The sequence below is a fragment of the Pollicipes pollicipes genome, unplaced genomic scaffold, assembly GCF_011947565.3.
Source record: "Pollicipes pollicipes isolate AB1234 unplaced genomic scaffold, Ppol_2.1 Scaffold_6052;HRSCAF=7182_pilon_pilon_pilon, whole genome shotgun sequence".
Taxonomy (NCBI): Eukaryota; Metazoa; Arthropoda; class Thecostraca; order Pollicipedomorpha; family Pollicipedidae; genus Pollicipes; species Pollicipes pollicipes.
This window is the reverse complement of record NW_023596805.1, coordinates 5,384,440-5,411,399: the sequence shown is the minus strand read 5'-3', so window position 1 is coordinate 5,411,399 and position 26,960 is coordinate 5,384,440. Positions and strand designations below refer to the sequence as shown.

The window sequence follows — 26,960 nt, the reverse complement described above, 5'->3', positions numbered from 1 at the left end:
GACAGAAATACTTGTTGGTCACTTTATGTTAAACTTAATATGGCACATTGAGCGGCTTATATTCAGCTGTTTGCAAAGTGCGTGTGTGGGGGGGGCGGAGGGGGCGGGGTAAGTCCATCTGCCCCGCCGCTTTCGCGCCCCTGGTAATAAACGTAACGCCAGACACGCATACGAGGTCAACACATTCTGATGGAACGCTCACAAAACACATTCTGATGGAACGTTAACACAACACATTCTGATGGAACGCTAACACATCGTACGCAAAACCGACGCGTCACAACACGAACCCTGTATTAGTCAGCCCCCGTCAAAACACACCAACACCCTTCAGCTTCACAGCATTTCAATAAAAGAACCAATCAACTCGCCGCGTTCCGCGCGTTAACAATCAGTGACGTCACACGCAAATTCCCTCTGAAGACGGGCAGGACCGGTCTAAGAACGTACCTTGATCGGTTCTTGTTCGCTCCAGGCCCGGCAGCAGTCCGCCTGCGGAACAGTCAAATAAGCTGTCAGCTTGACAGGCGTGATTACGCGGCGTGAGCAGGCGTGATAAAACGGCGTGAGCGGACGTGGTAAGACAGCGTGAGCAGGCGTGACAAGACAGCGTGAGCAGGCGTGATAAGATCGCATGAGCAGGCGGAAAAAACACAGAAGACGGCATAGTGCGATCAAAAATATTTCCGCCCATCGCAATGCCTGGTGTGATGATTTGTGTCGTGACGTTAAACTGACGTCGTTGGTACCTCCAAACCGTGCGTTCAAAATCGTTGCGATAAGCACCTTTCGGTCGTTATGTGATGCATGTAGGTGTTTTATCCTATAATATATGTGCTATACACGGATACAATATACATTTATCTTTAACTGCACTACGGTAATAATCTTTTGATCGTCATATGACAAATAACCAACATCGATTGTTAGTGATGAAGCATGAAAGTAACGCATGGCACCATAGACGCCAATGCAATATGACAAATCGCCTCAAATGGGCGCGGCAGAAGAAAATATGCGCGTGCGGCTACTGCAAAACCGACTGAAAGGAATCTGGAGGCCGATAAAGAGAACGGGTTGCAATATTTGCAGGGCGCAATTCAGGTAGTGTTCGGAATGCCCCATAAAAGTTTGGAATGTTCCACTCGCTGGTGACAGCTTAGCACCCAACTTACGCAGAAGGTGGGGGGCTTTGCCGAAAGTCTGGTGTTATACTGCCGACGAAGAGCATCACCCAAGCATGGCTTAGAGAGGGTGTGGACCGCAAAGTGGTCCTCAGCCATTGCTGCGTATGAAACCAACCCTCATGACCAATTGTGAACGCGAGTTGAAGTTGTCATGTGACGTGATGCGATTGTGCCAATAAAATAACGCGAGTGAGCGAGCGAGTGACATGAGTCGCAAGTGATTCATATAACGCATACGGTCTCATCAACCCACACACGTACGCAGTCACGCGTGAGATGACCGACTTTGTGTGTGAATAACATGATCACAAACCCTTGGCGGAGCCATCTGGTTTGAATCCACCTGCCCCTCGGTTTACGAGGGGCTGATCACCAAGCGGTCATCAACACCAACTCACCATGTCGCCACGTCACCAAGTCATCACGTCACCAAGTCATCGCGTCTCCAAGTCATCGTGTCACCAAGTCATCACGTCACCAGGTCATCCATCATCAAGTCGCCACTTCACCACGCCACCAAGTCATCACGTCACCAGGCCATCCATCAGGTCACCACTTCACCGCGCCACCAAAGCATCACGTCACCAGATATCATGCCATTAAGTCAGCAAGTCATCATGTCACCAAGTCACCAATTCAGCAAGTCACCAGGTCACCGACCCCGCTCCGTCGGCAGGCGGGTCACGCGCCTGACCTGTGCACTCAGTCTCTGAGCAGTTCCTGGAGACGCGGTCGGGTCCGGCGCACGGCCGGCCGCCGTGCTCGGGCGGTGGCGCTGAGCACGAGCGGCGCCGGTACTGCCGGCACGACGCGTCGCATGCTGACCAGTCGCCGTACTGGCTCCAACCGCCCGCCACCGCTGCCGGCCAGGGGCAGAGAGGTCAGGGGTCGGCACGACACGTCACACGCCGACCAGTCGCCGTACTGCCTCCAGCCACCCGCCACCGCTGCCGGTGAGGGGCAGAGGTCAGGGGTCGGCGGAGCGCCACCCAATGCTGCGAGGAGGGGATGGGTCCGCGGTACACGGGTTGGCAAGGGCGCCGCTGCTGCGGCGGGTGCAAGGTCAGGAGCACAGGGGTGCCACCGCTGCGGGCAGGGGTGAGGTCAGGAGCACAGGGGAGCAGGGAGAGAGAGGCGCGTTGAGCTAGGTTACTCGAAGACACAACCCGGTTGATGTCGAGGAAAGACAGCTAATAAAAAATGAGGATGTAGATGCATATGAAATAATGAAGCCATGTTATTGGACGGATGCAGATGCAATACATTGGCGCAAGTCGGATAATACCGTGCCGGCATCAAATGATGCAATCATTTGTTAAAAGCGCGATGTCCTGATTCAGAACATGACACTCTAGGCGAAACACGACGCCGTTCAGCTATCACATCCTGACATTATGTCTGCGGGAACAATTATAACCTCACTCTAGGTCAACACTAAAAGATAGAGAAGCCTAACACCATGTAACGTCGTCTAAGCTGGCGTACAGCCGCCACATGCGATCAATTGATACCACAAAACACCTCATTACGTCAACGCAGGAATTAGATAGACGCTTATCACCATCTGACGCTGGTAAACGTACAGCCACTTACACGCACCAGAACCCAAAATGTGCCTGCGAAGCATTCACGACGCTCATGTTCCATGCCAGCCTGTCACTCACAAATCAAGCAGCGTCTCCCCAGAAAGGTCGTGACGCACTAGCTGTCCATAACCCCGCCCCGCTCCAGCCGGCGCGGGCGACGGCTCACAATCATGCACGATTTATCCGTCACGCTGGCCAATTCATCCCCATGTCGCCCGCACAATTACACGTATCCAGTTTCAGCAATTGATTTTTATGGCGGTGGCTCTCCGCACGACCCATTAAGCCAGCGCGGGACATTTAACAAGCTCGCTGGCGGCCGGCCGGCTTACTCAGCCGGGGCTGCCGTCCCGGGCAGACAAAGGCGATGCCCTCCACTGGAGATACGACGCTGACTCAGGCAGCGGCGCGGTGGGCCGCTCCCCGGCAGATAACATGTAATGACGGACGTCTCGGCGACGCGCGAGGCAAGTCCGGTCTTCCGCGGGGGCGGGTTTGCAGGGGCGCTGCAACGCGCGTTTTGTCCCCCGTTAGGAGGGCCAGTAAGTTAGGAACCGGACTGCGAATGGCTGGCCTCCGTTCGCGAAATCATCAGAGCTAACGGCTTATTGCAATACTGTGTGAGGTCCGTTTGTAACGAACTGCTCTGGAGCAGATCAACGGTGATAAGATGCTGCTAAAGGGAGTTCATAACATTTCAGTGTGTGGTCAGTGCAGGCGGTGATCGATGTGATTGGTGTGATCGGTGTGACTGATGCGCTCTTGCCGGCGAAACCCTCGGTAGAACCTTTACCGCAGCGAATTATTAAAACCCGTCCGAAACATCGCGCATGCATCCGTGGTATCTCCTCGCAATATTCAATAACCAACACACGGAGCGGGGGGGGGGGGGGGGGGACATGGCGTTTTGCCGCCGCCTAGCACGTGCTGCCCCTCCCGCATGCCTGACGCCGTCCCTGCCAGCTCAAGATGGCGGCTTCAGGCCCGGAACAAATCATGATATACGACAATAATGCACGTGATACTGATAATGATACTGGTGATGCTCGATGATGTGAACAATTACGTATAGTGAACAAACTATAACATATAACTATGACGAATAATATGAATGAATACCAGCGACCATGGAGTCAATAACATCTGTTGTGGCATTTTCCGCATGCGACACCGAAAAGTGCGATCGCCCACCCACTTTTAATGAAGTTTCAAATTTTGAGTTCGCCTTTTGGCCGCGCATGGCACACGTGTACCTGTGGCGGCGTATGGCCAGCTTCGGGTTAAAACATGTGTTTGGGGGGGGGGCTCCTACGCCGCTGCCTTACCCATGCCCTCCCCATCCTGAGGTGACAGTGTTGCGACTGCAGGAGAGAGTGTCCGCCATGTCGTGACGACATGGCGTCATGTCCTGTCCGCTTGTGTTCTCAGGCGTGAGCCCACAACGCCAAATGTTCATCTGTCACGCCCAACAACGCCGGGTGTCTGCCTGTCCCCACTTGACCTCGTGTTCTGTCTGTCCGGAGTCCGGCGGCGGACGGCCGGCGGCAGGTGTGTTTGACAGGGTCGCAGGGTCATGGCCTCGGGTGAGAAGCGACGGTTTCCGGCGTGCGTGCGTCACGGCATCACGTAACCAATGTGACGGCGTCACGTAACCAAGTGCGATCGATTAAAAATGTTATGGCCATTGATGTTACGGTACCGACTGTCGACTGTTGACCGTTACAGTAACGACGATCACCGACAACAGCAGCCATACCCTAGCCATATCCAGACGTAAGTGCGGGTAAGTCTCCAACTGAAGCTCGACCCGACGTGGCAAGAGCCAAGCGCTAACCGATTAAAAACGCTATGGCCGTTAATGCAAGGATACCGGCTGTCGACTGTTGACTGTTACGGCAATAACGGTCGCCGACAGCGGCGGCCATATCCAATATTCATATCTATATCATATCCAAACGTAAGCGGCAGTTGGTCTCCAACGGAAGCAGCGGAAGTCGAAGTTAGCACGGGAACAGTAGCAAGGTGAACGTGCTTGCGGCTGGACGAGACGTGGCTGTGCTGTTACAACGCACACACTAAGGGGCGCCATGCCAAACGCAACAGGCGAGGAAACTCGCAAGACTGAAAGCCAGAGCAACAATACAACCGCAATGCCTCTTCAGCAAGCATACACTGATGTACCATGAATGTTGGTTGTATTGATTTTGACCCATTCACGCAGCCTTGGGGCAGGTGACATTCATTATTTGATAAATCGCTCAGGATGTATGCGGAAGTGAAACCGGAAATTACAGTCACAAAGGCCTATGGAAAGTGACAGGATTGTTACAACTGACAAATCACATGCAAAAGAGAAATGTGTGCAGGAAAACGGGCATGATCGCCGATGAAAAGAAAAGTATACGTGCCGACGTGATGGTCGTCTACTACATGTCCATAGAATATGTTTACGTTGCTGGCTTTGAGGACATCTCTGACCAACGTTTAATTTTGCGGTTTATTTTACAAGAGAGCATTTTCAGTTCTCTGCCAATGACCACCTGCTAGTTTTTGATGACACGAACACAAACTAAGGCATGTGTCGTTTGCAAATTGCAGGCGTCAATGACGAGATGTTCTGAAGACATCCTTTTGAAACGTCAACGCTTTTAATCTAGGCATTTCTTCTGAAAGGTTTTACTGGACGGAAATCTTATATCAGCTTTCTTTGCTGCATTCATCACAAAGCATGCCCCACAGCACCAAGAAACCGCCAAACTTACATTTCAACTCCAGCCATCCAGGGCCGGGAAAAAACACTCAGAGCCGGAGCCACAGTCACTCCACGGAGTGTGCACTCACGTGGGCAGAGTGAGTTGCACTCGGCCGTCTGGCGGGCGGGGCCGCGGCACGCCTGGCCCCCGTTGAGCGGTCGCGGGCTGTCGCAGGTACGTCGCCGCGTCATCTGACCCGGACCACACTGCGGGTTACAGTCGGACCAGGCGCCCCAGCTGGACCAGCCGCCGTCCACTGCAACAAGGCGGACGTCGTTAGGGGCCGGCCAGAGACGGCAGGAGAGCACACAGGTGGGCGACGTCAGGGCCCGATCGGAGACAGCGGGGGAGCACACAGGGGGCGTCGTCAGGGGCCGGCCAGGGACGGCAGGAGAGCATACAGACTGGCAGGACCAGCCAGTGTGCACTGCAACAGGGGAGCACCGTAGGGGAGCACCGCCCATGGGGAGCACCGCCAAAATCCGATCAAAGGACCAGGTCCAGTCCAGGTTAAGGACCAGTCAATAAGGATGAAGATTGCACTCAGACACCCGTTGATGATGCGGAGGCATCGGGCGATAACGAAGCGGCCTCTTCCCCACACGAATTGACATTTGGCACGCGCATTTTGCGTTACTAGGTAGTCCTTGCATTGGACAACCAACACAAGCAGACGTTCATGGTCCAGAGCTTCCAAACATACCGGATCAACTTTTACATTGACCTGGGGAGGGGCAACACACGTCAATAACGCGCCGCTACCCAGCCGGCTAGGTCGCCACCCAGCCACGTGCAGCATCGAGGTCAGTGACTCCGTCCGTCAAGGCCTCACAACAGGCCAGCCGCCTTCAACAGCAGCTGAGGCGACCGCGCAGTTCAAACAAGGCCACCGTCTGCACGACCTCCCCTTGGGGCAGCAGCCTCAGCGAGGTCAGAAAGGTCAAGCCGCCGGCCCGCCGGCGGCGCCCTCATCAATGGCGACGCGTCACGCGCCGGCGCCATTATCCCTGGCGCGCGATTATCCCCGCGGAATTCGTACGGGATAATGAGAAATAACGGCCCCCGTTGCAGAATCACTGAATGGACCATTAGCCTAGATCCAATACAGGCGGCGCTCCCTTCGCAAAGAGTGCAGGTCGCGGCGTGACCCTATTCAACCGCTGGCAAGGTCCACGGGGCGCGTTGTGAAGGGGCGATGACGTCATCGCCCGAGGCGGTCCGGTCAGCGGCCGTTGGAGGCGCGAAGTAAGGCCTGAAAGACGGCTGCAGAGGTAAGCTGATCGCCCCCGATATCGCCGAATGATTTCGCTAAATTGCTCGTGCGACTGGCGCAAGCGCTGTTGGCGGCGAGTAAATGGGCGAGAAGATTGGGCGAAGGCGCCCCATTTATATATATATATATATATATATATATATATATATATATATATATATATATATATATGTGTGTGTGTGTGTGTGTGTGTGTGTGTGTGTGTGTGTGTGTGCGTGCGTGTGTGCGTGCGTGCGTGCGTGCGTGCGTGCGTGCGTGCGTGCGTGCGTGCGTGCGTGCGTGCGTGCGTGCGTGCGCGCGTGCGCGCGTGCGTGCATGCGTGTGTGTGTGCGTACCTTCGTCGCTGTCCGTGGTGCGTTTCATCAGTCGAGTCGTTAGTAGATCGGCCAGGGCAGGTAACGGGCTTTTATGGGGCCCATGTTCCCAGAACGCAGGTCGGTGTAATGAAACATTAAGGGAACGCGATGGAGACGCATTTACCCTCATTTACGGCACTGGACTACCACGGCTGGGCTAATGCTGACAGACGCACGGGTAATGCGCCATCAAAAGTAATTTCACGCACGATAATCCTTACGACGAGGAAGGTGAGTTGATCTTAACCAGATCACCACACCATATGCACGTGCCGGTCTGTGCGGTGATCAAGGTTCACTGCTTTAAATTACGATCACTATTAATCTACTGTCATTGAAGTTCCTATCACTATTAAATATACCGTAGTTAAAGTCCCTATCGCTACTAAATCTACCATCATTAAAATCCTTATCTGCTTAACCCTTCCAATTCATAGGAGACAGCCAGACGTCATTCCGCCAATATGCGTTTGCTAAATGTCACACGAAAGTCAAACTTAAACCACCCTTCTGAACCTATCCTATTCCCTACGTCTTGACCTATTCCTCTCACCGCTCTCTTTCCACTAACGGAACCCGGACGATTCCACCCACGGATTCTAGACGATTCCGCCCACGGACTCCAGACGATTCCGCCCACGGACTCAGGCGATTCCGCCCACGGACTCCAGGCCGCTCTCCGGGCGTTCCCACCGCCATAAATCACCACAGCACACCTGTTAATTCAGGCACGAGATGTTTTGATCCACGTCCCAAGAAAAGCAAACACGTCGTCCATCAGGGTTTGGGCGGAGGCCGATGATGAATAGCCGTTCCGAGACGCCGCCGCCAAACTCGGGCCAATCAATTAACGCGACGTGGCCACCGCCGCCACCGCCCCCCCCCCCCCCCCCCGCCCCTTTCATATGCTCGGGAAAGGTGTCTTGGCACAGGTGGTTGTGAGTGCTGTCTGGTCTGGTCCTTCTTTCAATCCAACAGAGTCTGATCTACGCTGGATCGGAAGAGCCAGATCCGCATGCGTGAATTTCGCTTGCCGTTCTGTGGCGACCGGATTAACCGCTGCGAACGCTCAGCTGCAGGAGCTCAGACACTTGCATCGATGACCTAAGATACTTAGATAAGCATCAGATACTTGCATCGATGACCGTTCGGTAACTTCGAGGGATGGATGTCCCATATCATCACGCGACTTGGAACTGGTCCTTTATCAAACACTGTGCAGTGTGCATTAGGCTAAACATAAACAATCGTTTAACCGAAGTCACGCTCTTGTCAGTTAACACACCTGATTAAAAAATGTGGTCGTTTTACCACCATAACGCTTAAATCGGATAAAACAGCCAGATGATGCCCTTTCAACAAATTTTAGAGGCCAAGTGAACTGGCGCCCGTGCTGCCAGTGGGGTGTATAGCGAGCGCAGCTCAGTGAGACGGACCTCTTCCCAGCCATGCACAGCCAGTGCAAATCAGCAGATGCCCCCCCCCCCCCCCTCCGTTTCCCGACATTTTTCCGTGGAAACGAATCGGTCTCTCGGCGTCTCCCCACGGAGACAAACCGTCTATCAGCGTCTCCCCGCGGATACAAATCCGTCTATTATCGTCTCCCCGCGGAGACAGACCAGTCTACTGGCGTCTCTCGGCGGAGACAGATCAGTCTTTGGCGTCTCCCCGCGGAGACAAATCAGTCTCTCGGCGTCTCCCCGTCGAGACAGACTCGACGCAGCCGTCTGGCGCCGCAGATACCCCACGGAAAACGTCGTCAGCGTCGGCGACCGCTGTGGATGACAGCACCGACCAGGGGAAGGGGGGACGAGCTGGGGGCGGGGGGGGGGTCTGACGGAAGCGATAACGCTGCCGGATGACGCGGGGTCACCGCGGCAGAGGACAGAGGACAGCGCGCAGTGGTTCTGGGGGACGGCTGGGACGACACTAGCGGGAAACAAGTGCTCGAACTGTGTTGACGATCGTGCTGCCTTCTGCAGAAATTGTCAAGTGTTTTTGGCTGAAAGCGAAGTTGTCGCAATCCAAGTTGAGAAGGGAAGAGCTTTCATTTAGGATCCGAGGAGGGGCTTTCGTTTGGAAACGCTCGGGGCAGGTGCGGGGAAGGCACCGCAAAAATACCTGCCGCGGCTTTGTTGTCTCGTCCGTAAGACCCACATGAGCGCCCTCTGATGCTAGTCGTATGATGCGTCATATATGTTTTAATATAAGGGCTTCGTAACACGATACCCCCCCCCCCCCCCCCACAGCACACAGCCACATGATCTGGCAGTTGGAAAACGAACTGAGTTGACGAACGACTCTGACCCCTTCATTTCGTGACGGAGACCGATCCAGCACACCAAGTGCCGTCAGTGGCTTGAAAGCTCCGACAGGTTAACCCGTAAGTCGGCATTTGTGTTGGACATGGTAGCCTTCGCCATAGCTGACCCAAAACTGTGACATCAAAACCTCCATCGCGGTCGTACCTGGCAATGCCGCGATAATTTTGTTTGGTATGTCGAATCACGTTTGCCTACACTTGACAATCTTGTTCGAAAAAAATGAGTCCTGTTTACAACGCCCTCGCAAGCTGTTCATCTCTTTTGTAGGTGAAACAAAAGCGCAGCCAGCATCGAGGATAGAACCCACAACCTCGTCGCCTTGCAACAACGCACATCCCATAATAACAAGCCACGGCTCGCCCCGGAATAACTGCTTCCAACCCCACGCGGTAACAAGGTGAAATGAATGATCTCATTTGAAGGAATAGGGCGCGCAGGCAGTAAATCAAGCGTTTGACTCAGCTGATGGTTATTGCACACCCCATGCAGTGCCACAATGGAGCACTGTTCATGCTCCATGATCGTTAATCACCGTGAATGGCATCGAATGATACAACGTGGCTTCAGTGATGGGCAGGCATTTTACGGCCGACTTGGCCTTGCCTTGAGTGAAACGGTTCGTCAAGGGTTTGCAAACCGACGCGCTGCTGATGGCGACTTGATAAAATTGTTGGGCCATATAACGATGAGAGACGACAGAATCGGCAGGATTTATGGCGTAACGCGGCGCTGATATTTATGAGCATGAAAACTGTTACACATCATGGAAGAGATTCAACATCGGGTTTATTTCGGGCATGAAAACCCGACAAACTACAGACACCCGTCGAAACCCATCAGATCCACGCCATCCGCGAAACAACTAACATCTGGCAGCAGCAGCGCCCGGCTCGACACGTCACTGCGTGAAGTTTTTTATCCACCCACCTTCCCGCCCGCTGGGTTTGCTTTCGCCGCGGGGCACGCGCAGAAAAACGCCGTCCAAACATGACGAATGGCCTACGGACGCTACGCTAACGAGCGCGCTAAGCCGCCATATCAGCACGTGACACTTGGACTGACATGCCCCGCGGCGGGAGGTGCTGGAAAGATAACTGGCAGCAGGCGCAGCAGAGAAAAACCGGCGTATGCTCCCGGTACTGGCGCTAGTGGGTAAATACGCAGATCCATCATGAAAATCCAAGACGAGGGGCCGGGCACATCACAGTCTCGTCACAGTTAAGTCGTGTGTTGACGTCAGGGTCCATTATTCCATTTGCACTGTACTTTGGAATGTTTGTAACATTGGAGAAGCGTCAGTTCCAAGCGGAAAATGGAACTGAGACATTCTATAATTTTTGGGCAGATGCTCTGAAATGGCAGCAGTCGTAGAGTAAAGAACGCCCATCGATTGAACGCGTAGGGTACCTTACGCGACAAGTTATCTCGCACGACAAAGTATTAACCCGCTGTTGTCCTTTTCAACGCAACTGTATAATCGCCATGTGACTGGCCAGACTGCACTTACGCACCAACGATTTCGGAGGATTTCGTGGCGGCTTTGGTACAACAGGTGAGCACTTATGAACTGCACTCGCATGCGCATTTGTATGCGACATCTCGACACATCCACAACACAGCGTGGCTATTCTTGCTCCGGTCACTATGGGCGTGGTGGGTAAATTATATTGTTGAGGGCCAACGTGCATCTGGTTGATCTAGCCCCCCACGCTGTCGCGTGCCCTCCTATCATTTACGGCAAATGTAAGGCCGGCAGCATTTCTAAGAGTCTGCAACGCATTGTGTTGCACGATTGTGTAACAAGCAGCCGTCAATGTGAGCGTAAATTAAAGCCCGTTAGATGATTATCACAACACTCCTTGATCTAGATTTCAAACAAAATTCGTAAGCCTCCATGATTAACTGCATAGTACCATTTTTAAGCTGTGTCAAAAAACGTCACGTGAAATGTCCGATGGTGTGAGCCAATTATAAGTTGTAGCCTCATCCTTAAATATACGTTTATCTTTGTCTTTTTCCACTCGCCAAACCACCACCACCTTCCACCACAATCTCCCCGAAGCGTCACTGACCTCTTCAGCGGCGCCCCAGGCGATTGGCAATAGTCTGCGGCCCCTCGGGGACCGCCGGGCCCCGGGGCGATTCTCCGAAACCGACGCCAACCGACGGCGGGGCATTTGTACCTGCCACCCGGCCGGCAGAAACGCCCCCGGAGAGGCACCAACACGGCCCGGGCGGATGGCCGAGAGCGGGAGAGAAAGGCTTTAAGCTTGAGATGGGTTGGTTTTGTGACGGCTCCAGTGCTTTGCAGTGGAGAACGATCGGGAAGTCGATGTTGTTTTCGCGATGCGATGCATGGATGCAATTACAGCCGCGGTGAGGTGCGGCATCTAAATAAATGCGATCATCTTGTTCTCATTTCGCCACTTTACATGCCGGTCACTTTTCCAAACACCAATCAGCAAGCATGTGCTCGAGTTCCCCCGGACGCACTAGAGACACACAACTCGTCCTCAACGATCATCTATCTTCATAATCGATTCGCACCTGAGCGTACTCGACTACGCTCTATTCATTATACCGCTGTCAGCAGCTAGTGTTCCGTTAATCAGGGCGCCGCCAGGACAAGAGTCGGTCTATTTATTACGCAGTTGTCAAACAGCCGACGTTGGGTCGGATCTAACCGCAAACATCCAGCTGACACCACAATCAATAACAAGCTCCACAAAAGGTCGTGTGATTATAAAACCATCCCATGTCACCGCGCGCCGTCAGCGGGGGGATCACATTTCCTTTTCGTGTCGTGACACGATTTTGGGCGGCGGGAGCCCCGGCGTTTAAGACACAGAAGCTCTCAAATACATAATGGGCCCGTTTTTGACCTGTACCATCAATGTAATGCTTTCACACAAGAAATAAAAGACACACTTGTGTTAAGCGGATACATGCATGTAGGGATGCCGTGACCGATCGTGGTGCTTGGAGCCCGTAGCGAACTTTGTTGACAAGATCCCATACCAAACGCGGAATAATTTGGGTATTCGGGTGCGTTGCACCTAACCTCGTAACGGTAAAGTAAAAACCGCAAAGGTGACCGTGGTGATAATGATGTAGATACCCTTTGGATTCAAAAATTTATTCCTCATTTTCGAACCACTTTTTGGCGGGCTAAATCATGTGACGACAGTGATCTGGACAAGATTGGTGACCAATCTGAGTCGTTATGAGAGCCAGGATGGGACACCACCAACAACGAGGAGCTTCCGACCAACGTGTCTTATCCAGCTGCGGCCCAGCAGCCACTAGAAGCGGGTCATCCCTTCGCCGTCCTTGCTTTGATCTCTCTTTTTCTTCCGTTTGTTTTCCGGTCAGACTGTCATACAAGCTCTCCTATGGCGATACTCACTTAACAAAAAGGTCTTCACGCTGCCGCGAGCCATAGATCCAGGGCCCTTCTTCAGGTAAGCAGTATGACCTCCTCGTGGCCGTGGTAGCGAGTGAGAAGCCCACTACGTAGTGCTGAAGCCAAAAAGCGGTCAAGCAGCATTGCACGTGTTGAGTGTTCGGCAGGTACGCTATCTGCAGCTTGCAGGAAAACGATGTGATCTTGCTCTTACCGCAAAGTTGACATTCGATTATGAAGTGGGATTCCATATCCTACTGAGTGCCGACCAGTATGGTCACGGTACCTCCGACTTCCGTATGTATGCTATCCGTAGCCTGCAGCAAAACCATGTGATTTTGTTTCAACCACGAAGTTTGCATCCGGTTTTCGAGAGGGACTCCGAAAACTTCTGAGAAACGAGCAATACCACCGCGGGACCTCAGACGCCCTGAAAAGCAGGCGGCGACGCCCACCACCCATCTTTGGCTCTGTATTACCATGATAAGCTGACTTCAGCCGATCAATCACAAACTCATGCAAGCATGATCACTCACTTTATCAGGGAAACTTCAGGAAGGCTCCTTGAATGTCAGGCGCGACAAGATCGAATTGAAGCGAAGCATAATTTCATGGCGGCATCCCACCGATTCGAAATGGCAATACACCACAGCAAATGGCGACCTGGATGATTTAAAGCGCCCATCCAGACAACGGGATCAGTCTGAAGGTGATTCGTTCTGGATAGCGTCAGTCACAGACGGGCTGAGAGCGCGGATAGCCATCTGGAGCGTGACTGTGTCCAAGCCAGGCTTCGCAGATCCAACACGTCAGCGACACACGCCGGACAAACATGAGCAACTACAATAACAATAAAGCAGGCCATTGTAGAGATATATCGCGGACGTTTAAGTACTTTTTGACGTGATGCATTGCGACAGCGTCTTCTCAAGGTCAGCGTAGATTGGTGCCAAATCTGCAGGATGCATCATGCATTACACGATATCAAAAGTGCCACCGCAGCTCGCCGTGTCGCGCATAAAAGACTCCGATCCTTGAGCTCCAGCGCCAGGTCAAAGGTCAAGGTCACAGCCTGGCCAGCGGCCAGCCAGCTTGATGACGTCAGCCGCGGCCTCGCGGCGTCACTGAGCAATGACACCCGCACCCGACACTGGCACTGACACTGACACCGCTCCCATCGCGTCCATCTTCATGAGGGACTGGAGCCATTGACTCTAAGCTGCGCCCATTTTGAATAATATTATGACCGCTCATGCCGCTGTTGGCGCGGTTAACAAACGGCTGGCCGTGATCTTGCATGACAGCCGGTGGATCGATGAATGGCCCATGCGTCGGTTTTCATTCGCGAAAAATGTCGCCCGTTTGGACAGAATTGCCTACACAAACGCCGCAAAGAAACCTTAGCTCCTCTAAAAGCCTGACATGCGTTTATTCAGACCAGAAGCCTACTGAGCATGCTTAATGGCTGTGCAAGTGGTGTCAGTGATGTTCACGCGTCCTTCTGATACCATGATACTGATACCGCAATTAACCCGACTTCTCACAGCATGATACTGTGAAACTGCGGCCTTACAGTGCGTCAATTCACCTCACAGCGCATGACCCTGTGAGGTGAAGTATCTGTCCACAACACGGACATACCCGTTACAATACGCAGCACATAGGATACGCATATAAAGACGTCATTCCAGAAGCCGTTATCGTCGCTGCCGCAGACGGTCTCGCCCTCGCCCTGGTCACAGACCATGATGGAACCCGCCGAGTCCAGCCAGCGGAAGCCCCAAATCCAATTTGGACGCGCGAGCGGGCGCGTTCGCCCCCGCCCCCCCCGCCAATGTCGACAGCAACGACGACCGTTCGTCGAATCCGACGCCCCGATCCGCCGCCACCGGCCTGCCTGATTGGGCCCGCCGGCGCACAGTGGAACAGCCGGTCGCACGGCCGACTAATTGGGCTCGGCGGCGCACAGTGGGACAAGGTGTCATCTGGGATCTGATTGGGACCAGCAGCGCGCATTGGGTTCGAATCAGACAGCTCCCGCGCTGGCTTCGCCATCTATCGCCCCACGAATCGGGGTGCATTAATGATTTTGGGGAAATTTCACGACGTTTGAGAATTCGCTCGTCATTTGGTGTCTGAATCTGTCACATCGGTTACGGCGGGAAGCAATAGATCCTCGAAGCACTGCACGGATCTTTGCATGACAAAATACAGTTGGTTATTTACATACAGCTGTATTTTTGCATGACATTTTAAAATACAGCTGTATTTTGCATGACAAAATACAGCTGCAACCCACGACCTAACCCACGGTCGTTTACAAACGCTCTGCCTACCGCGCTACATCCTTCCCGGAAGGGATGACACGGGCCGACGCACGAAAGCTGCACGCGCGAGACAGCCATGTTTGTAGCCACGTCTCAAAATTTCGGGAGACTCTCGGAATTGGAGGGGTCAACTGAAACTTGGCGGCCAGCCTACATGCAAAAATGGGAACCATGAAAACAGTGCATTTCACAGGAATAGTTGGAGGGATTGGTTTAGACTAGGACTGATTAAGAGCAGATGGAGGAAACATGTCATGTTGGGAGAACTGCGCGAGACATGCCCCCAGCCTCCTCCCCCCGTGGTCACACCCACAGAGACAACCCCAGCGAGATGGTCACGGGGGCGACGGGACCGTCGCAGCTTCATCCCGACGACCCCGACGATCGATGATCGACCGGCGCCAACATGGCCCGCCCCTGTGCCGCTCCTGTCGAGAAGACAATCTGGGCGTCACGCCGAATCGACCCGGTGCAGAGCGCTGGGTGATCTCCGGGGCTTCGCGGGGGCTGGACAGGCGTCGCTGGCAAGAGGCGGGACATCGAATATGTCGGGACGAGGCTCTTTGCATGGCGCGGATTGAGTTGCCGCGAGTCCTGCGTGCGACTCAGTATATTTGCTGCGGAGATTTGACGGTATTTTGTGACGCGTGTTCCACACATTTGGCCGCCGGGAAGGGAGAGAGATATGCAAGCTCGCCGAGGCAAAACTGCCGATACCAAGAAATTTCGGATTTTAGTTGATTATTTACCCTGGCTATCTCATCAGTAGATGGCGTTCCGAAAAGCATATACGCACATGGCATAGCTTGACACTGCAAGAGACAGAATGCGAGCATGTCTCTCACGCAATGACAAGTACCATTACAAGGAGTGCATTGCACACATGAATTTAATACGTTCCCACATCGAAAAATCTCTCAGACCTTACACATATACGGCATACTCTGAAGTGTTAGCAAAAAAAGAACATCTGAGCTTCATTTTAACCCCACGTCATTGCCCATTTGCGATACCCGCGCACCAGCTTCCCTGTTTCTTAGTCCAAATCCATTTGATGCATCACTCGTTAAATGTCGAAATATCCCGCGGTCGTAGCATTCTACCTCAACCACAAGCACGGTGTCCGAACTAACGAAAATCGCGCCCCACGTGGTTCTTAGTCTGGGCGCTGATCCTGTTCCCCTCTCATTCAATGATGCAAATCCACGAAACTTAGCTGGATCTTTTCCCGCGCCGACCAAATTCCGAAAAATGATATGCAAATTTCACTGCGCCCCAGAGCTGTGCAATGAAGATCCGACCGCCCGGCCTTTTACAATGCTCCAGCTCGCACCAATAAAATAGTAGTATGTCTGGAGCGGCGGCGTCTTGTGGTCCGCCACGTCCGCAGATATATCGCCAACCCGCGCTGGAGTCAGGCTAGTGTACCAGGCCGGCAACAAATGAGCTTCCACACGCCCACCTTGTTCGCTTTCAGCCGCGGGATGAGGAACGGCCAGAGCAGGGGCGTCGTCAGCACCTAGCTCCGATGGGGGCAGGGGCGTCGCCACCATCTGGTTCTGATGGGGACAGGGGCGTCGCCAGTATCCAGTTCCGATGGGGGAACGGACTGACACAGATCTACCGCCAGAGCTCAGGGAAAAGTTCACATGCGGAAAGACCCGTGTTGCCGCTTGCGGGAAGGGGATTAGCCTTTGGGTAAGGGAATTGCTACTGCGCGGTGACACCGCTGACGGTCTGACACCCCACTTAGCTAGTACCGCAACGACAACGCCCTCCAAACGACGCCCTCAGCGCAAATGTTTGCGATTAGTGGTAATGAGGCAGAAAAACAGCCACATTACCACGTACTTCCCTCGCCTCCCGAAATACATACAAATGACCAACTGAGTAGCACCGCGCACGCCCCTCTAAATTCGGCCTCCCATATCTTATCTGCACATCACCCCCGCGGGATCGAGCCGGCGGGAGGCCCGTCTAATCGCATTGCGCGAGGTAAGCGTGTTTTCCTCGCGAACGGGGGCAACTGCCGATACATCATGGTCGCGGAGGGTGTTTACCCCACCGGCGGTCCTCATTAACCCTCGAAACAAGCTCAGGAGTGGAGGCGTGGATCAAACGCCCACATAGCTGGAGCGAGCGGCGCATCCCAAGGGCCCTCTCCGGAGCGTTCCGCGGCCCTCTTCCGGGCCAGATACGGAACTGCGTCATCCTGGCCATGCTGCATGAGCCTGCTTAATTCTCAATGGATCCCCGACCTGTATTCCCTGTCAATGTCTGAGCCGTTTACTTACGCAACGATCTTTTCACATCTGGCGAAAATCTGGAAGGCGCGCGCCATTTAAACGTCACCGTAAGATTTGCACCGGGCGACACGGGACGTTGACGATCACCCTTTTGGTTGGCGTCGGCCATCTAACGTTGGAGCCGATGGGCGTCCACACCATAGAAGATCAGCGGCTGGGGGAGGGGGCCGCCGTGGCCCAGAGGCCGGAGTCTCTCCCCCCCCCCAACCTCCTCGTGACCCGAGGGAAGCGTCGGTGCCAGTCGGCTGACAAAAAGTACTTAAGCTATCGAAACCGCCAAGGATGTATATATATATATATATATATATATATATATATATATATATATATATATATATATATATATATATATATATATATATATATATATAGGTGGGAACGCTATCAAGCTCAGCTGAGTCAATCACCTCTGCTGCAGTGCGGTTTCCCCCAGTTTTTAACGCACTGGCCGGGATGGCTGTTGTGGTTAGCACCAAAATATCCCACGCCAACGGCCGCAGCGAAACACGAACATATCAAACAAAGGCATGATCGGCAATACATCTTACGCTCGTTGCTCTTCCACTTGTTTGCCTGGTGAGGGAGATACAGGCATTAGACCCAAGACCCCCAATCACTAGGACTTCTCCAACTTTTTGCCGTGCTGGGGAGGAGTGTCGCCGCAGTGCAGGCACAATCACGCTGATTTAGGGTGCCCAGAGGGCCTCGGCGGTAGGCAATGAAGTACCGGATGGGTCGTTTTGCCAACTTTTGAGGAAACTGCACATAAAATATGTCCATACACTGATTTTATGTTGCGCATTTACCCCATTCGTGACGCGTTTTGGCCCAGCACGTACTGGGACGGGCTCTTGGCCTCAACCACGCAATCAGGTCGTCAATCCTATGTAACGATGACATGGCACATATGGTGGTGGCACAGATGGTGGTGGGACACATGGTTTGGAACATGGACACATGGGACTATGGTGCAGTCCACCCGGCTAGCATTCGAGTCCACACCACGGACGAGAGCACCATGTTGTGACCCGGAGCTGGGTCCTAATGGTAATGGGATTACATGGCCAATGAAGATTGAAGAGCGCCATGGCCCAGTGCGTCCGTAGCTGGCAGAATCGAATAAGCTGAATTGCCATCGGTTCGATGATTTATTGAGCTTTTAGGGAGGCGTCGAACTAACTTGGTCAGGTGCTTAGGGTGTAATGGTACGCATTTATTCCACCGTTTGCGTGAGGCAGGCTGTTCGGAAGGGTTCTCTTAGGGTGATCAGAAATCTGGACGCTAATGTTTTTCCGATCGTGCTCCTAGAATTGTCACGGAGGTGACTAATTTCACAAAACTTAGAGGCGGTTTAATTCCAGGAAAAAGATTTCGTCAACGCAACAAACACTTTGGACACGCTTCCTTAAACTGGCGGTGCCATTCCACATCCTTTCGTTTTCACACAGATCTTCAGACCGAAAAAATCGAGTGATGATATTGATGGCACGGTACGTTTGGTGCCAAGTCATGAAATTATGAAAATAAGAACACGTCATGCAAGTCTGCAATGAAGACTTTTACCGATCAGATCGATAAAATCGTGCGAAGGTCTTTGTGCATTTGGAAGACGTTTTGACAAGCCGCCGTATTCTTTTGTAACATGTTGTGTCCAAGTTGAAGTCTGCGAACCCATATAAGACTTAACAATGGACAACTTAACAACACGCACGTTTTTGTTGAAGACGATAGTCCAGTGAACCGAAGATTTCTTTTCCGGGAAGAAGATTCGCAAAACGAGCTGGGGCTGAGCAGAGAAGATTGAACAAACCTACACCCAAAAGAATAGCACAAAAAAACATTCTCCCCGAATTTCACTCACTTCCCTCTTCAACCTGCGGGGTTAGACCAGCACACTCATCACCCAACCCCCAACCCCAACCCCCAACCGAACAAGAAGCTACACTCTGGCTTTTTCATGGACACCACACGAAAGGTATTAATCTTGCGCTGACCTTCCGAGAGCGCACCAAAAGCAAAGGCAACGATCACCACATCAAACGCACGCCGCGCAAGATCTGCATTCGATACCGCGACCACGTGACGTCACTGGTCAGCCTCTCCCATTGCGCGGCGCACCGCACCACGCAGATGAGCGACAGCACCGGCGCATTACAGCCATTCATGCAAGTCTTATCGGCCCATCACATTGCAGCGAACGCGACTCAATAACGTCGACCATCCAGCGCGGCATCCTAAGCCGACCCGAGGCCAGCTGGGGCGGATTTTCCCCGCACATGTGTGGCGAAACGTCCAGCTGTCGAGGACAAGCCGGCAACCTCAAGGAGGGACACATGCCGGCCTGACTGCCATTGCGCACAGTCGCGGGCCCAGCAGGGTGATAGAAAGGCCCAGTTCTGCGCTCACCAGGGCATGGGGGGTTCGTCACTTTGATTTTACCGCTCGCGTTTTTGTTCGCTTTGGCCGGACGCTGCCGATGGTGCATCTTGGGCCAGACTAGAGGAGTCAGCCGACCATTCAGGGCGGTGTTCGGACTGTGGACGCGGTTGCCATGCTGTGTGCGCAGCGTGGCGCTCCGGCATGGCGTTTCGCTCGGACGTGGGCTCGAAAGAAGCATCACAATTCGATTCGACGTCTGCTATGATGCTGCATCCATTCGCCAAGCAGCCGGCTCCTCACGAAACACAAGTAGCCTGTACGGACACAGGCGTCTTGATGTCCACCTTGAGTCTTAGACCAAACGATTTTAGGCCCGATAGATCTATTGGACGGTAAGGCTTCAAACCCGTTAAACAACAAAAAACCTGGGAAAGGAAAATGGCGCAATGCCATCACAGTGCGCACCACTGTCCGGTGCTCCACCACACCCGCTCACCCTCTATATCCGCGCAGACTCACGGTAAGCATCCCTGTCACAACTCACAGCACCCCTCCTAAACTCACCGTAGACGGTGAGCCGCGCCGGAGGGCTGACTCGGCGGTTGGCCACGTTCTCGGCAACGCACGAGTAGTTGGCCATGTCGGACAGCTTGGCGGCCGCGATCAGCAGGTTGCCCTCGTTCGAGATGATGTAGTTGGGGTCCAGCTTGGGGTCGACCGTCACGCTGTTCTTGAGCCAGCTGAGCGAGGGCGGCGGGTTGCCCTCGGGTGGGACGCAGCGCAGCTCCACCGTCTGGTCCACCTCCACGCGGTCGGAGAATGGCGGCGTGTGGAACGATTTCTTCAGGTCTGTGGACAAGCAAAAGCCGGTTATGGGAATGTAATCCGGTTCGCGAACGAACGCTGACCATGTGGTGGAGATTTCTGCAAGCTTGAGAACCAGAAATGGTGTTGGTGATCAATTCCGCTATGTGGACAGAGCACAGCGGTTGGCGGTCACTTCTTCAGATATGTGGACAGACAAGAGTGGTAATGTGACTTGGCCAGGTTGGCTATGACCAAGAGCAGGTGATGGTGGCGTTCTGAGACGCGGACGAGGTACACGAGGATGTGGCGATGACCTCGGCCAAGATAAGAACAAGACTGCTAGCGACTTGCTTAGTTTGGTGGGACTGTCAAAAGAGCTTCTCGCGTCTGAAGCCAGGAGTATTCCACCTCACAATCAGCTGCGTTGTTCCAAAGATGTACAGTTTTAGACGTCACTTTGTGGTACCTATGATTTTTCATATTACACCGCTCAGGTGACGGCTCAGAAAAACAACACTTATTTGACCAACACCAACACGGGAAGGCGCCCGAGACTGCAAAAAATAAAACAACAAAAAACAGTGCTATTCGTACGACTACTACGCCGTGCTGTCCGATTCTCCAAACTGTTTCTATCCTCCCGCGCGCCCAATACCGCCCAATCATCGAACCAGCCCCCATTATCTGCGCGAAAATCATCGCCCAAATGAGCTGGCACATTCCCGCGCCACTGCTCGCCACATTAGCCACGTTCCCGCGCCACTGCACGCCGTGGCGGACACATTCCGCCCTAGCGGAGGACACGGCGGTTAAGCGGCGCCCGCCGGGGGGCGCCGGCCGAAACGCGGGAGGGGGGCGTGCAACCCGCAGATACCCGCTGCAACAATGGCGCCCGCGCCCCGCTCGCCCGCTGGGTGTTGTTTTAGACCATGATGGATGGCCGTGTAGGGACTGCAGGCGCCACCAGTGGATCATCGCGTATTTGTTTCGACTTCGTCCGCAGGGGGGAGGAGGATAACGGAGCTTGTCGACGCAGCGCCTGTTTCAGCCGTGGTCCGGGGAAATCACGCCAGACGGAGGAGCTCAAACCGCTCTGCGCTAGACAACTTTTCGACTACAACTTTCGACTCAGGTTGCACATGTCGAGAGCAGGAGGTGTCTCAATGGAGGTGTCTAAAAATATCTCAATACCTATAGGAAGAGCGTGACCTACTGTGAAGTTCCACCCACGGAGTTCGCATGCAAAACTCTCTGGAAAACACTCAGCAAATGCAACTTTTGCGCCTGGGCGCAGAGGACAAGCCGTTTTTTTTATCTGGGTATCAAACTGGTAACACTTACACCGGAGGGAGGAGGCGGGGGGAGGGGGCACGCGAGGCCCCGTTGGTGTCGCCCGTACATCCCATCCTGATTACTTTGTGTTTGTTAAGCGCTCTCCCCCAACCACAATTCTTTAAGAGAAGTGTGCACAGCTGAAGCACATCGACATCTCAGTTGGAATAACTTGGCCTCTTCTGCCGCGGGTGCGGCGGCACCCTAACCGCTGTTGAAAGTGGGAGGCTGCACTGGGAGGATTCGCCCAACGCACTTATGCTCCGGACAAGCCCCCATAAATTGCGGGGAAGCCCCGAAGCTCTTTGTTCCAGCATTAGTGAGCTCCTCCCACTACAAGCCAGTCGATCTGGGCATTAGTTCGGACGTAATTGCACAACAGCTGAATACGCATTGCGAATCAAGCGATGTAAATCAGGCGGGTGATCGTTTATTAGATTGTAACGCGCACCGACTCGTGGGAATAGCCCACTGGTCTCGGATTCCGGTGAAGCATGCAGCACCCGGCATCGTAAATCGTCCGATGGTCGAAAGCTAACAGATGTGATAGCCCATTGGGCCATACATCTTGTGAATTGCAACCGCTTAATTTCGTCACGAACTATACGGTGCTGAACGTCGATACGTCTCCCTAAATCCACACGTCATAACCAAAACCAGTACGCAAAGATGACGGCAAACTAGCTGGATCCAACATAGTCATGGTCATAACCGTTACATTTGCGCACTAATTGAGATGACCAAATTAATTCCCAAGCAACCGTGATTTACGGTAGTTTCTACCCCAGAAGGCTCCGCGAAGATCCAGCCGCGTCGACGCCTTCCTCCAACCGTGCTCTTTTTTCATCGGCGGGCGATGACGATGACACGGCCGTTCGGTGGCCGCCGCAGGACACCGAACGGTAATACGCCGTGTAAATAGTTCGCTGCAGCGCATCATCCATCTAAACCGGGTTACGTTGACCGCACGTCTACAGCGACAGCGGGAGCGGAGGTGACACAGCGGGCGCGGAAGCCACAAACTCTGAACGCAAGTTTGAGAACCGCCGAGTCACGGCCCCCGCCGCAGCGGCTGATTGTGCGCGTGCAGACGGACTGGCGCGGCGAATGCAATGCAGGGGAGGGCCGGGTCGAATCCCCGCTGCGCCGTAAGTTTTTGCCGTGGCTTGGTTGTGACGTGCAGGAAGGCACGCGTGGGAGAGCGAGAGAGGAAAAAGCCGAATGCAAAGCAGCCGTCAGACCGGCAGACAGTGACAGCAGTGAAAACAGAGAGACGCGCCGTCACACCATCCCGCGATTTTCAATCTCGAAGCCCTTTTCTTTTCTATTTTTCTTCATGTGCATTCTATCCAGCTGCCTGTGCCCGATCTGGCGTAAATAAGATGCGAATAAATCGGGCCAGAATTTTAACCTTCAAACGTGCAAGAAGCCAAGACAACGTCCACATGAAACGTCCCGACAGAAGAGTTATTCCATAATCCTACTCATCTCGGTCCCGCATGCCTAAACGATCGAACTTTTTGGCTGTGTTTTTGCGCGCTGAGTGTTGACAACAGCTGGCCGGCTTCAGGCTTTCCAAAATCCACCCAAACAACGGACTGAACCTCTTCGAAAATGACGCCAACGGGCGCAAAAGCCTTCCCGCGGATTACGGTCCAGCCTTTCCAGGGTGGATGTTTCTTCTGCGCCGCTCCGACCGAACACAATGAGCCATAAAACTGGCGCTGCCGGCGCGCCCCGACTGCACCAGAGAGGTCCGGGGCATAAAACCAGCGCGCTCAGAATACAGATGGCGCCTGAACTGGACCAAAGGTGGTATCTAGAAGTCCGACGGAAACGCGTGGCCAAAGTGGTGCGGGTCTGACATTACGGAGATGCCGAAGGTAGTTTACGTGAGCCCGAAATACAAGGTGCTGCAGGCAGCGAGGGACGGAAATCGCACGAAGTAAACGGAATGGTCGGCGCTATAAATCAAATTTATTGGCTCATGCACAGGGACCACTGTCAGAATGTTGAGCGGTTTCGACTGATAAAATGCGACTCGAGAGCGTCACTCAAACCGATGTAGGCAGCCCAAGCCCATCAAGATCAAAACCGCAACGACCTTGTCGGAGCCGCGACAACGCAAAGCGCTTTTATGCCCAAGCGCAGCGGAAGTGTCCGAAACCACAAACCCGCTCAGATGGGCTGTGCTCCAATTGTTGGCAGCATATCTTCCCCATCCTCCCTTCTCCCCCGTTGTGGGTATTATGAAACAAAACTTACATTTAGACCGTTTTGGAATCCAACGACGTAAGCAAGTCATCTCAATTTGACATGATATCTGATTTCCAATCATCGATGGAGATGAAAAATCAGAAAAGTAACCCACTTCCGGCTCACACGCTTACACGGCGCGATCCAAAAACGGTCCTAATTAAGTATTCGCCTCGTAAGACCAGTCACTCGAGCCTCACTGACGACAGTGACCCCGCCGAAGAGCGGACTCATCCGTGTACGGTCCGATGTTTTGTTTCTGATGGCACCCTCTCATTAGACACCAGCGACAACGGTGATCCTGCTCGCGCCGATTTCACATTGACCTGCAAGGGCCGTGACGTCGTCGGGATTCGAACCCACGCGGAAGTCGAAGGCCCGATACACAACACGCCTCCGAGGTCTACTGGAGGACCGGGAAGCGGGACAGTCGACCGCCACCAGGTGGCGCCATCGGCGTGCCTTCCTCAGCAGGCGACGACAGGCCGCGCCCCGGTAATGTCTTATTTATACAGCGCCTGCGCAGACAAACAAGCGAATGGCCGGTCCAGAGAGACACTACCGGTCTCGCCGACGTGACGGCCGGGGCAGCGGGGTGGTCTTCTCAGCGCACCGCGTTCGGGCCAGCTTGGTTCCCACCCTTGCCAGGTAAGGGCCACTCAGGCTGGAGCACCCCCAAAGCGGTGCCCATGTGGTAATATGAGATGTCTCCGCGGACAGGTCTGGCGGGATTGAAGCCGTGTCCAACATCTGGGCGCATGAATAAATCCTGCGCAAGCACATGCCATCCCATAAAATTAAGTTTAATGTCGCGGGGTTACAGCCGTTTGCTTTTTGTTTTCCAGGGGTACATAGGGATATAAAATTGCTCTGGACAGGCCATTACTGCCAAGCCTGAGCATTCGCCCGGAAAATCCTAACAGGTACGCGCACTGAAGCGCTCCAGCCTGCACTCCTTTCCGCATCTGCAGAAAACACGGCAGCGCCTCGGTCCCCTCAGCCGTGCAGCACGGCTCGCCGAGCCCGTGCAGCCGTCCCGGCCCGCGCACCGGCGGCGTGTCGGTGCCGGCGCTGATTGAGCCGGGTACCGTTAGACGGCGCCGCGCCGGACTGTGTCACGTACCGACCGCCGCCCAAGCGTGCCCCGCCGGCACGCCACAGCAGTGCGCCCGGACGGCCCGACCCGGCCTGGCCCGAAAGCCGTCCGACCCGGTCTGACATGGTATAATTTGCCGATGCTTGAGGGAAGTGTTCGTGGGTGAGAGGTGGCTAGGTGTGAACCATCGAATTTTTGGGTACGCGCAATAGACGTGGCAAGTGGAGCAATGTTATTGTGACGTGCGGATAAGCCACCGAATAAAAAAATTGGTACAACATAACGACAAAAGATCGCAACAAGAAGTTTCCATCCAAAGCCTTCAACCAAGCAGTTTGTAGTTTCGTAGACGACACATTCCCTTTGAGACACTTGCACAGCCACACTTGCATACGGCGCACAAATCAACAATACGGACCAAACGGCAACGCAGCCAGCAAATTCCGAGTTACGACACATGTAGCCAACCGTATCCGCCCACCAAACCCACTACCACTCATTGTATGCAGGACAACGCGCGTGGCGCCACGCCCCCCCCCCCCCCCCCCCTCTTGGACACTCCCCACCCCGCCACGCACGTGGGAAGGCGATGGGCGGGGGAGAAAGCGTGCAGGCACGGTAAACAGTCGCCGGCTCCACAGGAGAACCGCTGCGAAGGGCGACGCCCCCGCAGCCAGGGAGGGTCCTCCGTGGGCTGCAGGCTCTCATGCAGGGCGCGCGGCGTCGGTGTGCGCACCACAAGCTGGTCAATGCTGCTTCATATTGCGTTTTTATGTTATTTGTGGCAGGACGCCCGTTTACGTCTACGCCGCGAAAAAGCATAGCTCGCAGCTTAACTTTATGAAACTGGACACATCTCGTGGGATTGATGTGAGCAATGAAACAGACCGCGAGCACAGACCGCGAGCAGGTGTACTCAGAGGGTTTAAAGCAGCGGTTACAAACGCCCGACATTTTTTTCTGGCGGGGCGTGTCCAAAGTGGCTGCATGATTTACTTCCAGCCAGGCTCACCGCACGAAAAAGGCGGCAGCAATTCTGGAGATGAACAAGGCGATTGCGTAACGGTCCTTTTTATTAAGTGCTGCCGGCCGTTGAATGCGGACGCTCATCTTTTTTGTGTCACCATAAATGGCGATGACAATCTGTTAGCTACTGACAGCTCCCGGACGGTATCACGGCCAATGCTCACCCTCTGCCTGCACATGACGGGTAATAATCACTTAAATCCCAGCCAACATTTTGATAGCTGTATTTAGGTGTTTAGATGCAGGGGTCAGTGAAAACCACTTACATCTTAGTAAACACCTGACGAAAGTATGGGCGTTCAGATATGCCCATTCTTGGAATCAAGTTATTTCTCGATTGAATTGACTTGGACTGATCCTTACGCGATCCCTCCTATAGCTCCGATCCTTACGCGTCTATGAGACTTAGACTGAGCATTAACACACACGTCCGGTGATCACAGCACGCAATGAGAGACGCAACGAATAAAGCGCAATGAAAGTGTGAAGCATAAGGCGTAAATAAAATAAAGCACGATGAGCGGCATTTCCCGACAGCGTTTTGCCCAG

At 53.7% G+C, this 26,960-nt stretch overlaps 1 protein-coding gene across 1 annotated transcript in view; it reads right to left on the bottom strand.

Annotated features, from left to right (window-relative positions):
- The window catches only part of LOC119104516 (netrin receptor UNC5C), a 104,346-nt gene that overhangs the window by 14,657 nt on the left and 62,729 nt on the right, over positions 1-26,960 (bottom strand). The window contains exons 4-7 of the mRNA XM_037228231.1: positions 20,459-20,743; positions 5,615-5,782; positions 1,882-2,046; positions 451-492 (exon numbers count right to left, since the gene is read on the bottom strand). Of these exons, the coding sequence (XP_037084126.1) occupies positions 451-492; positions 1,882-2,046; positions 5,615-5,782; positions 20,459-20,743 (660 nt within the window). The remainder of the gene's footprint in view (positions 1-450; positions 493-1,881; positions 2,047-5,614; positions 5,783-20,458; positions 20,744-26,960) is intronic.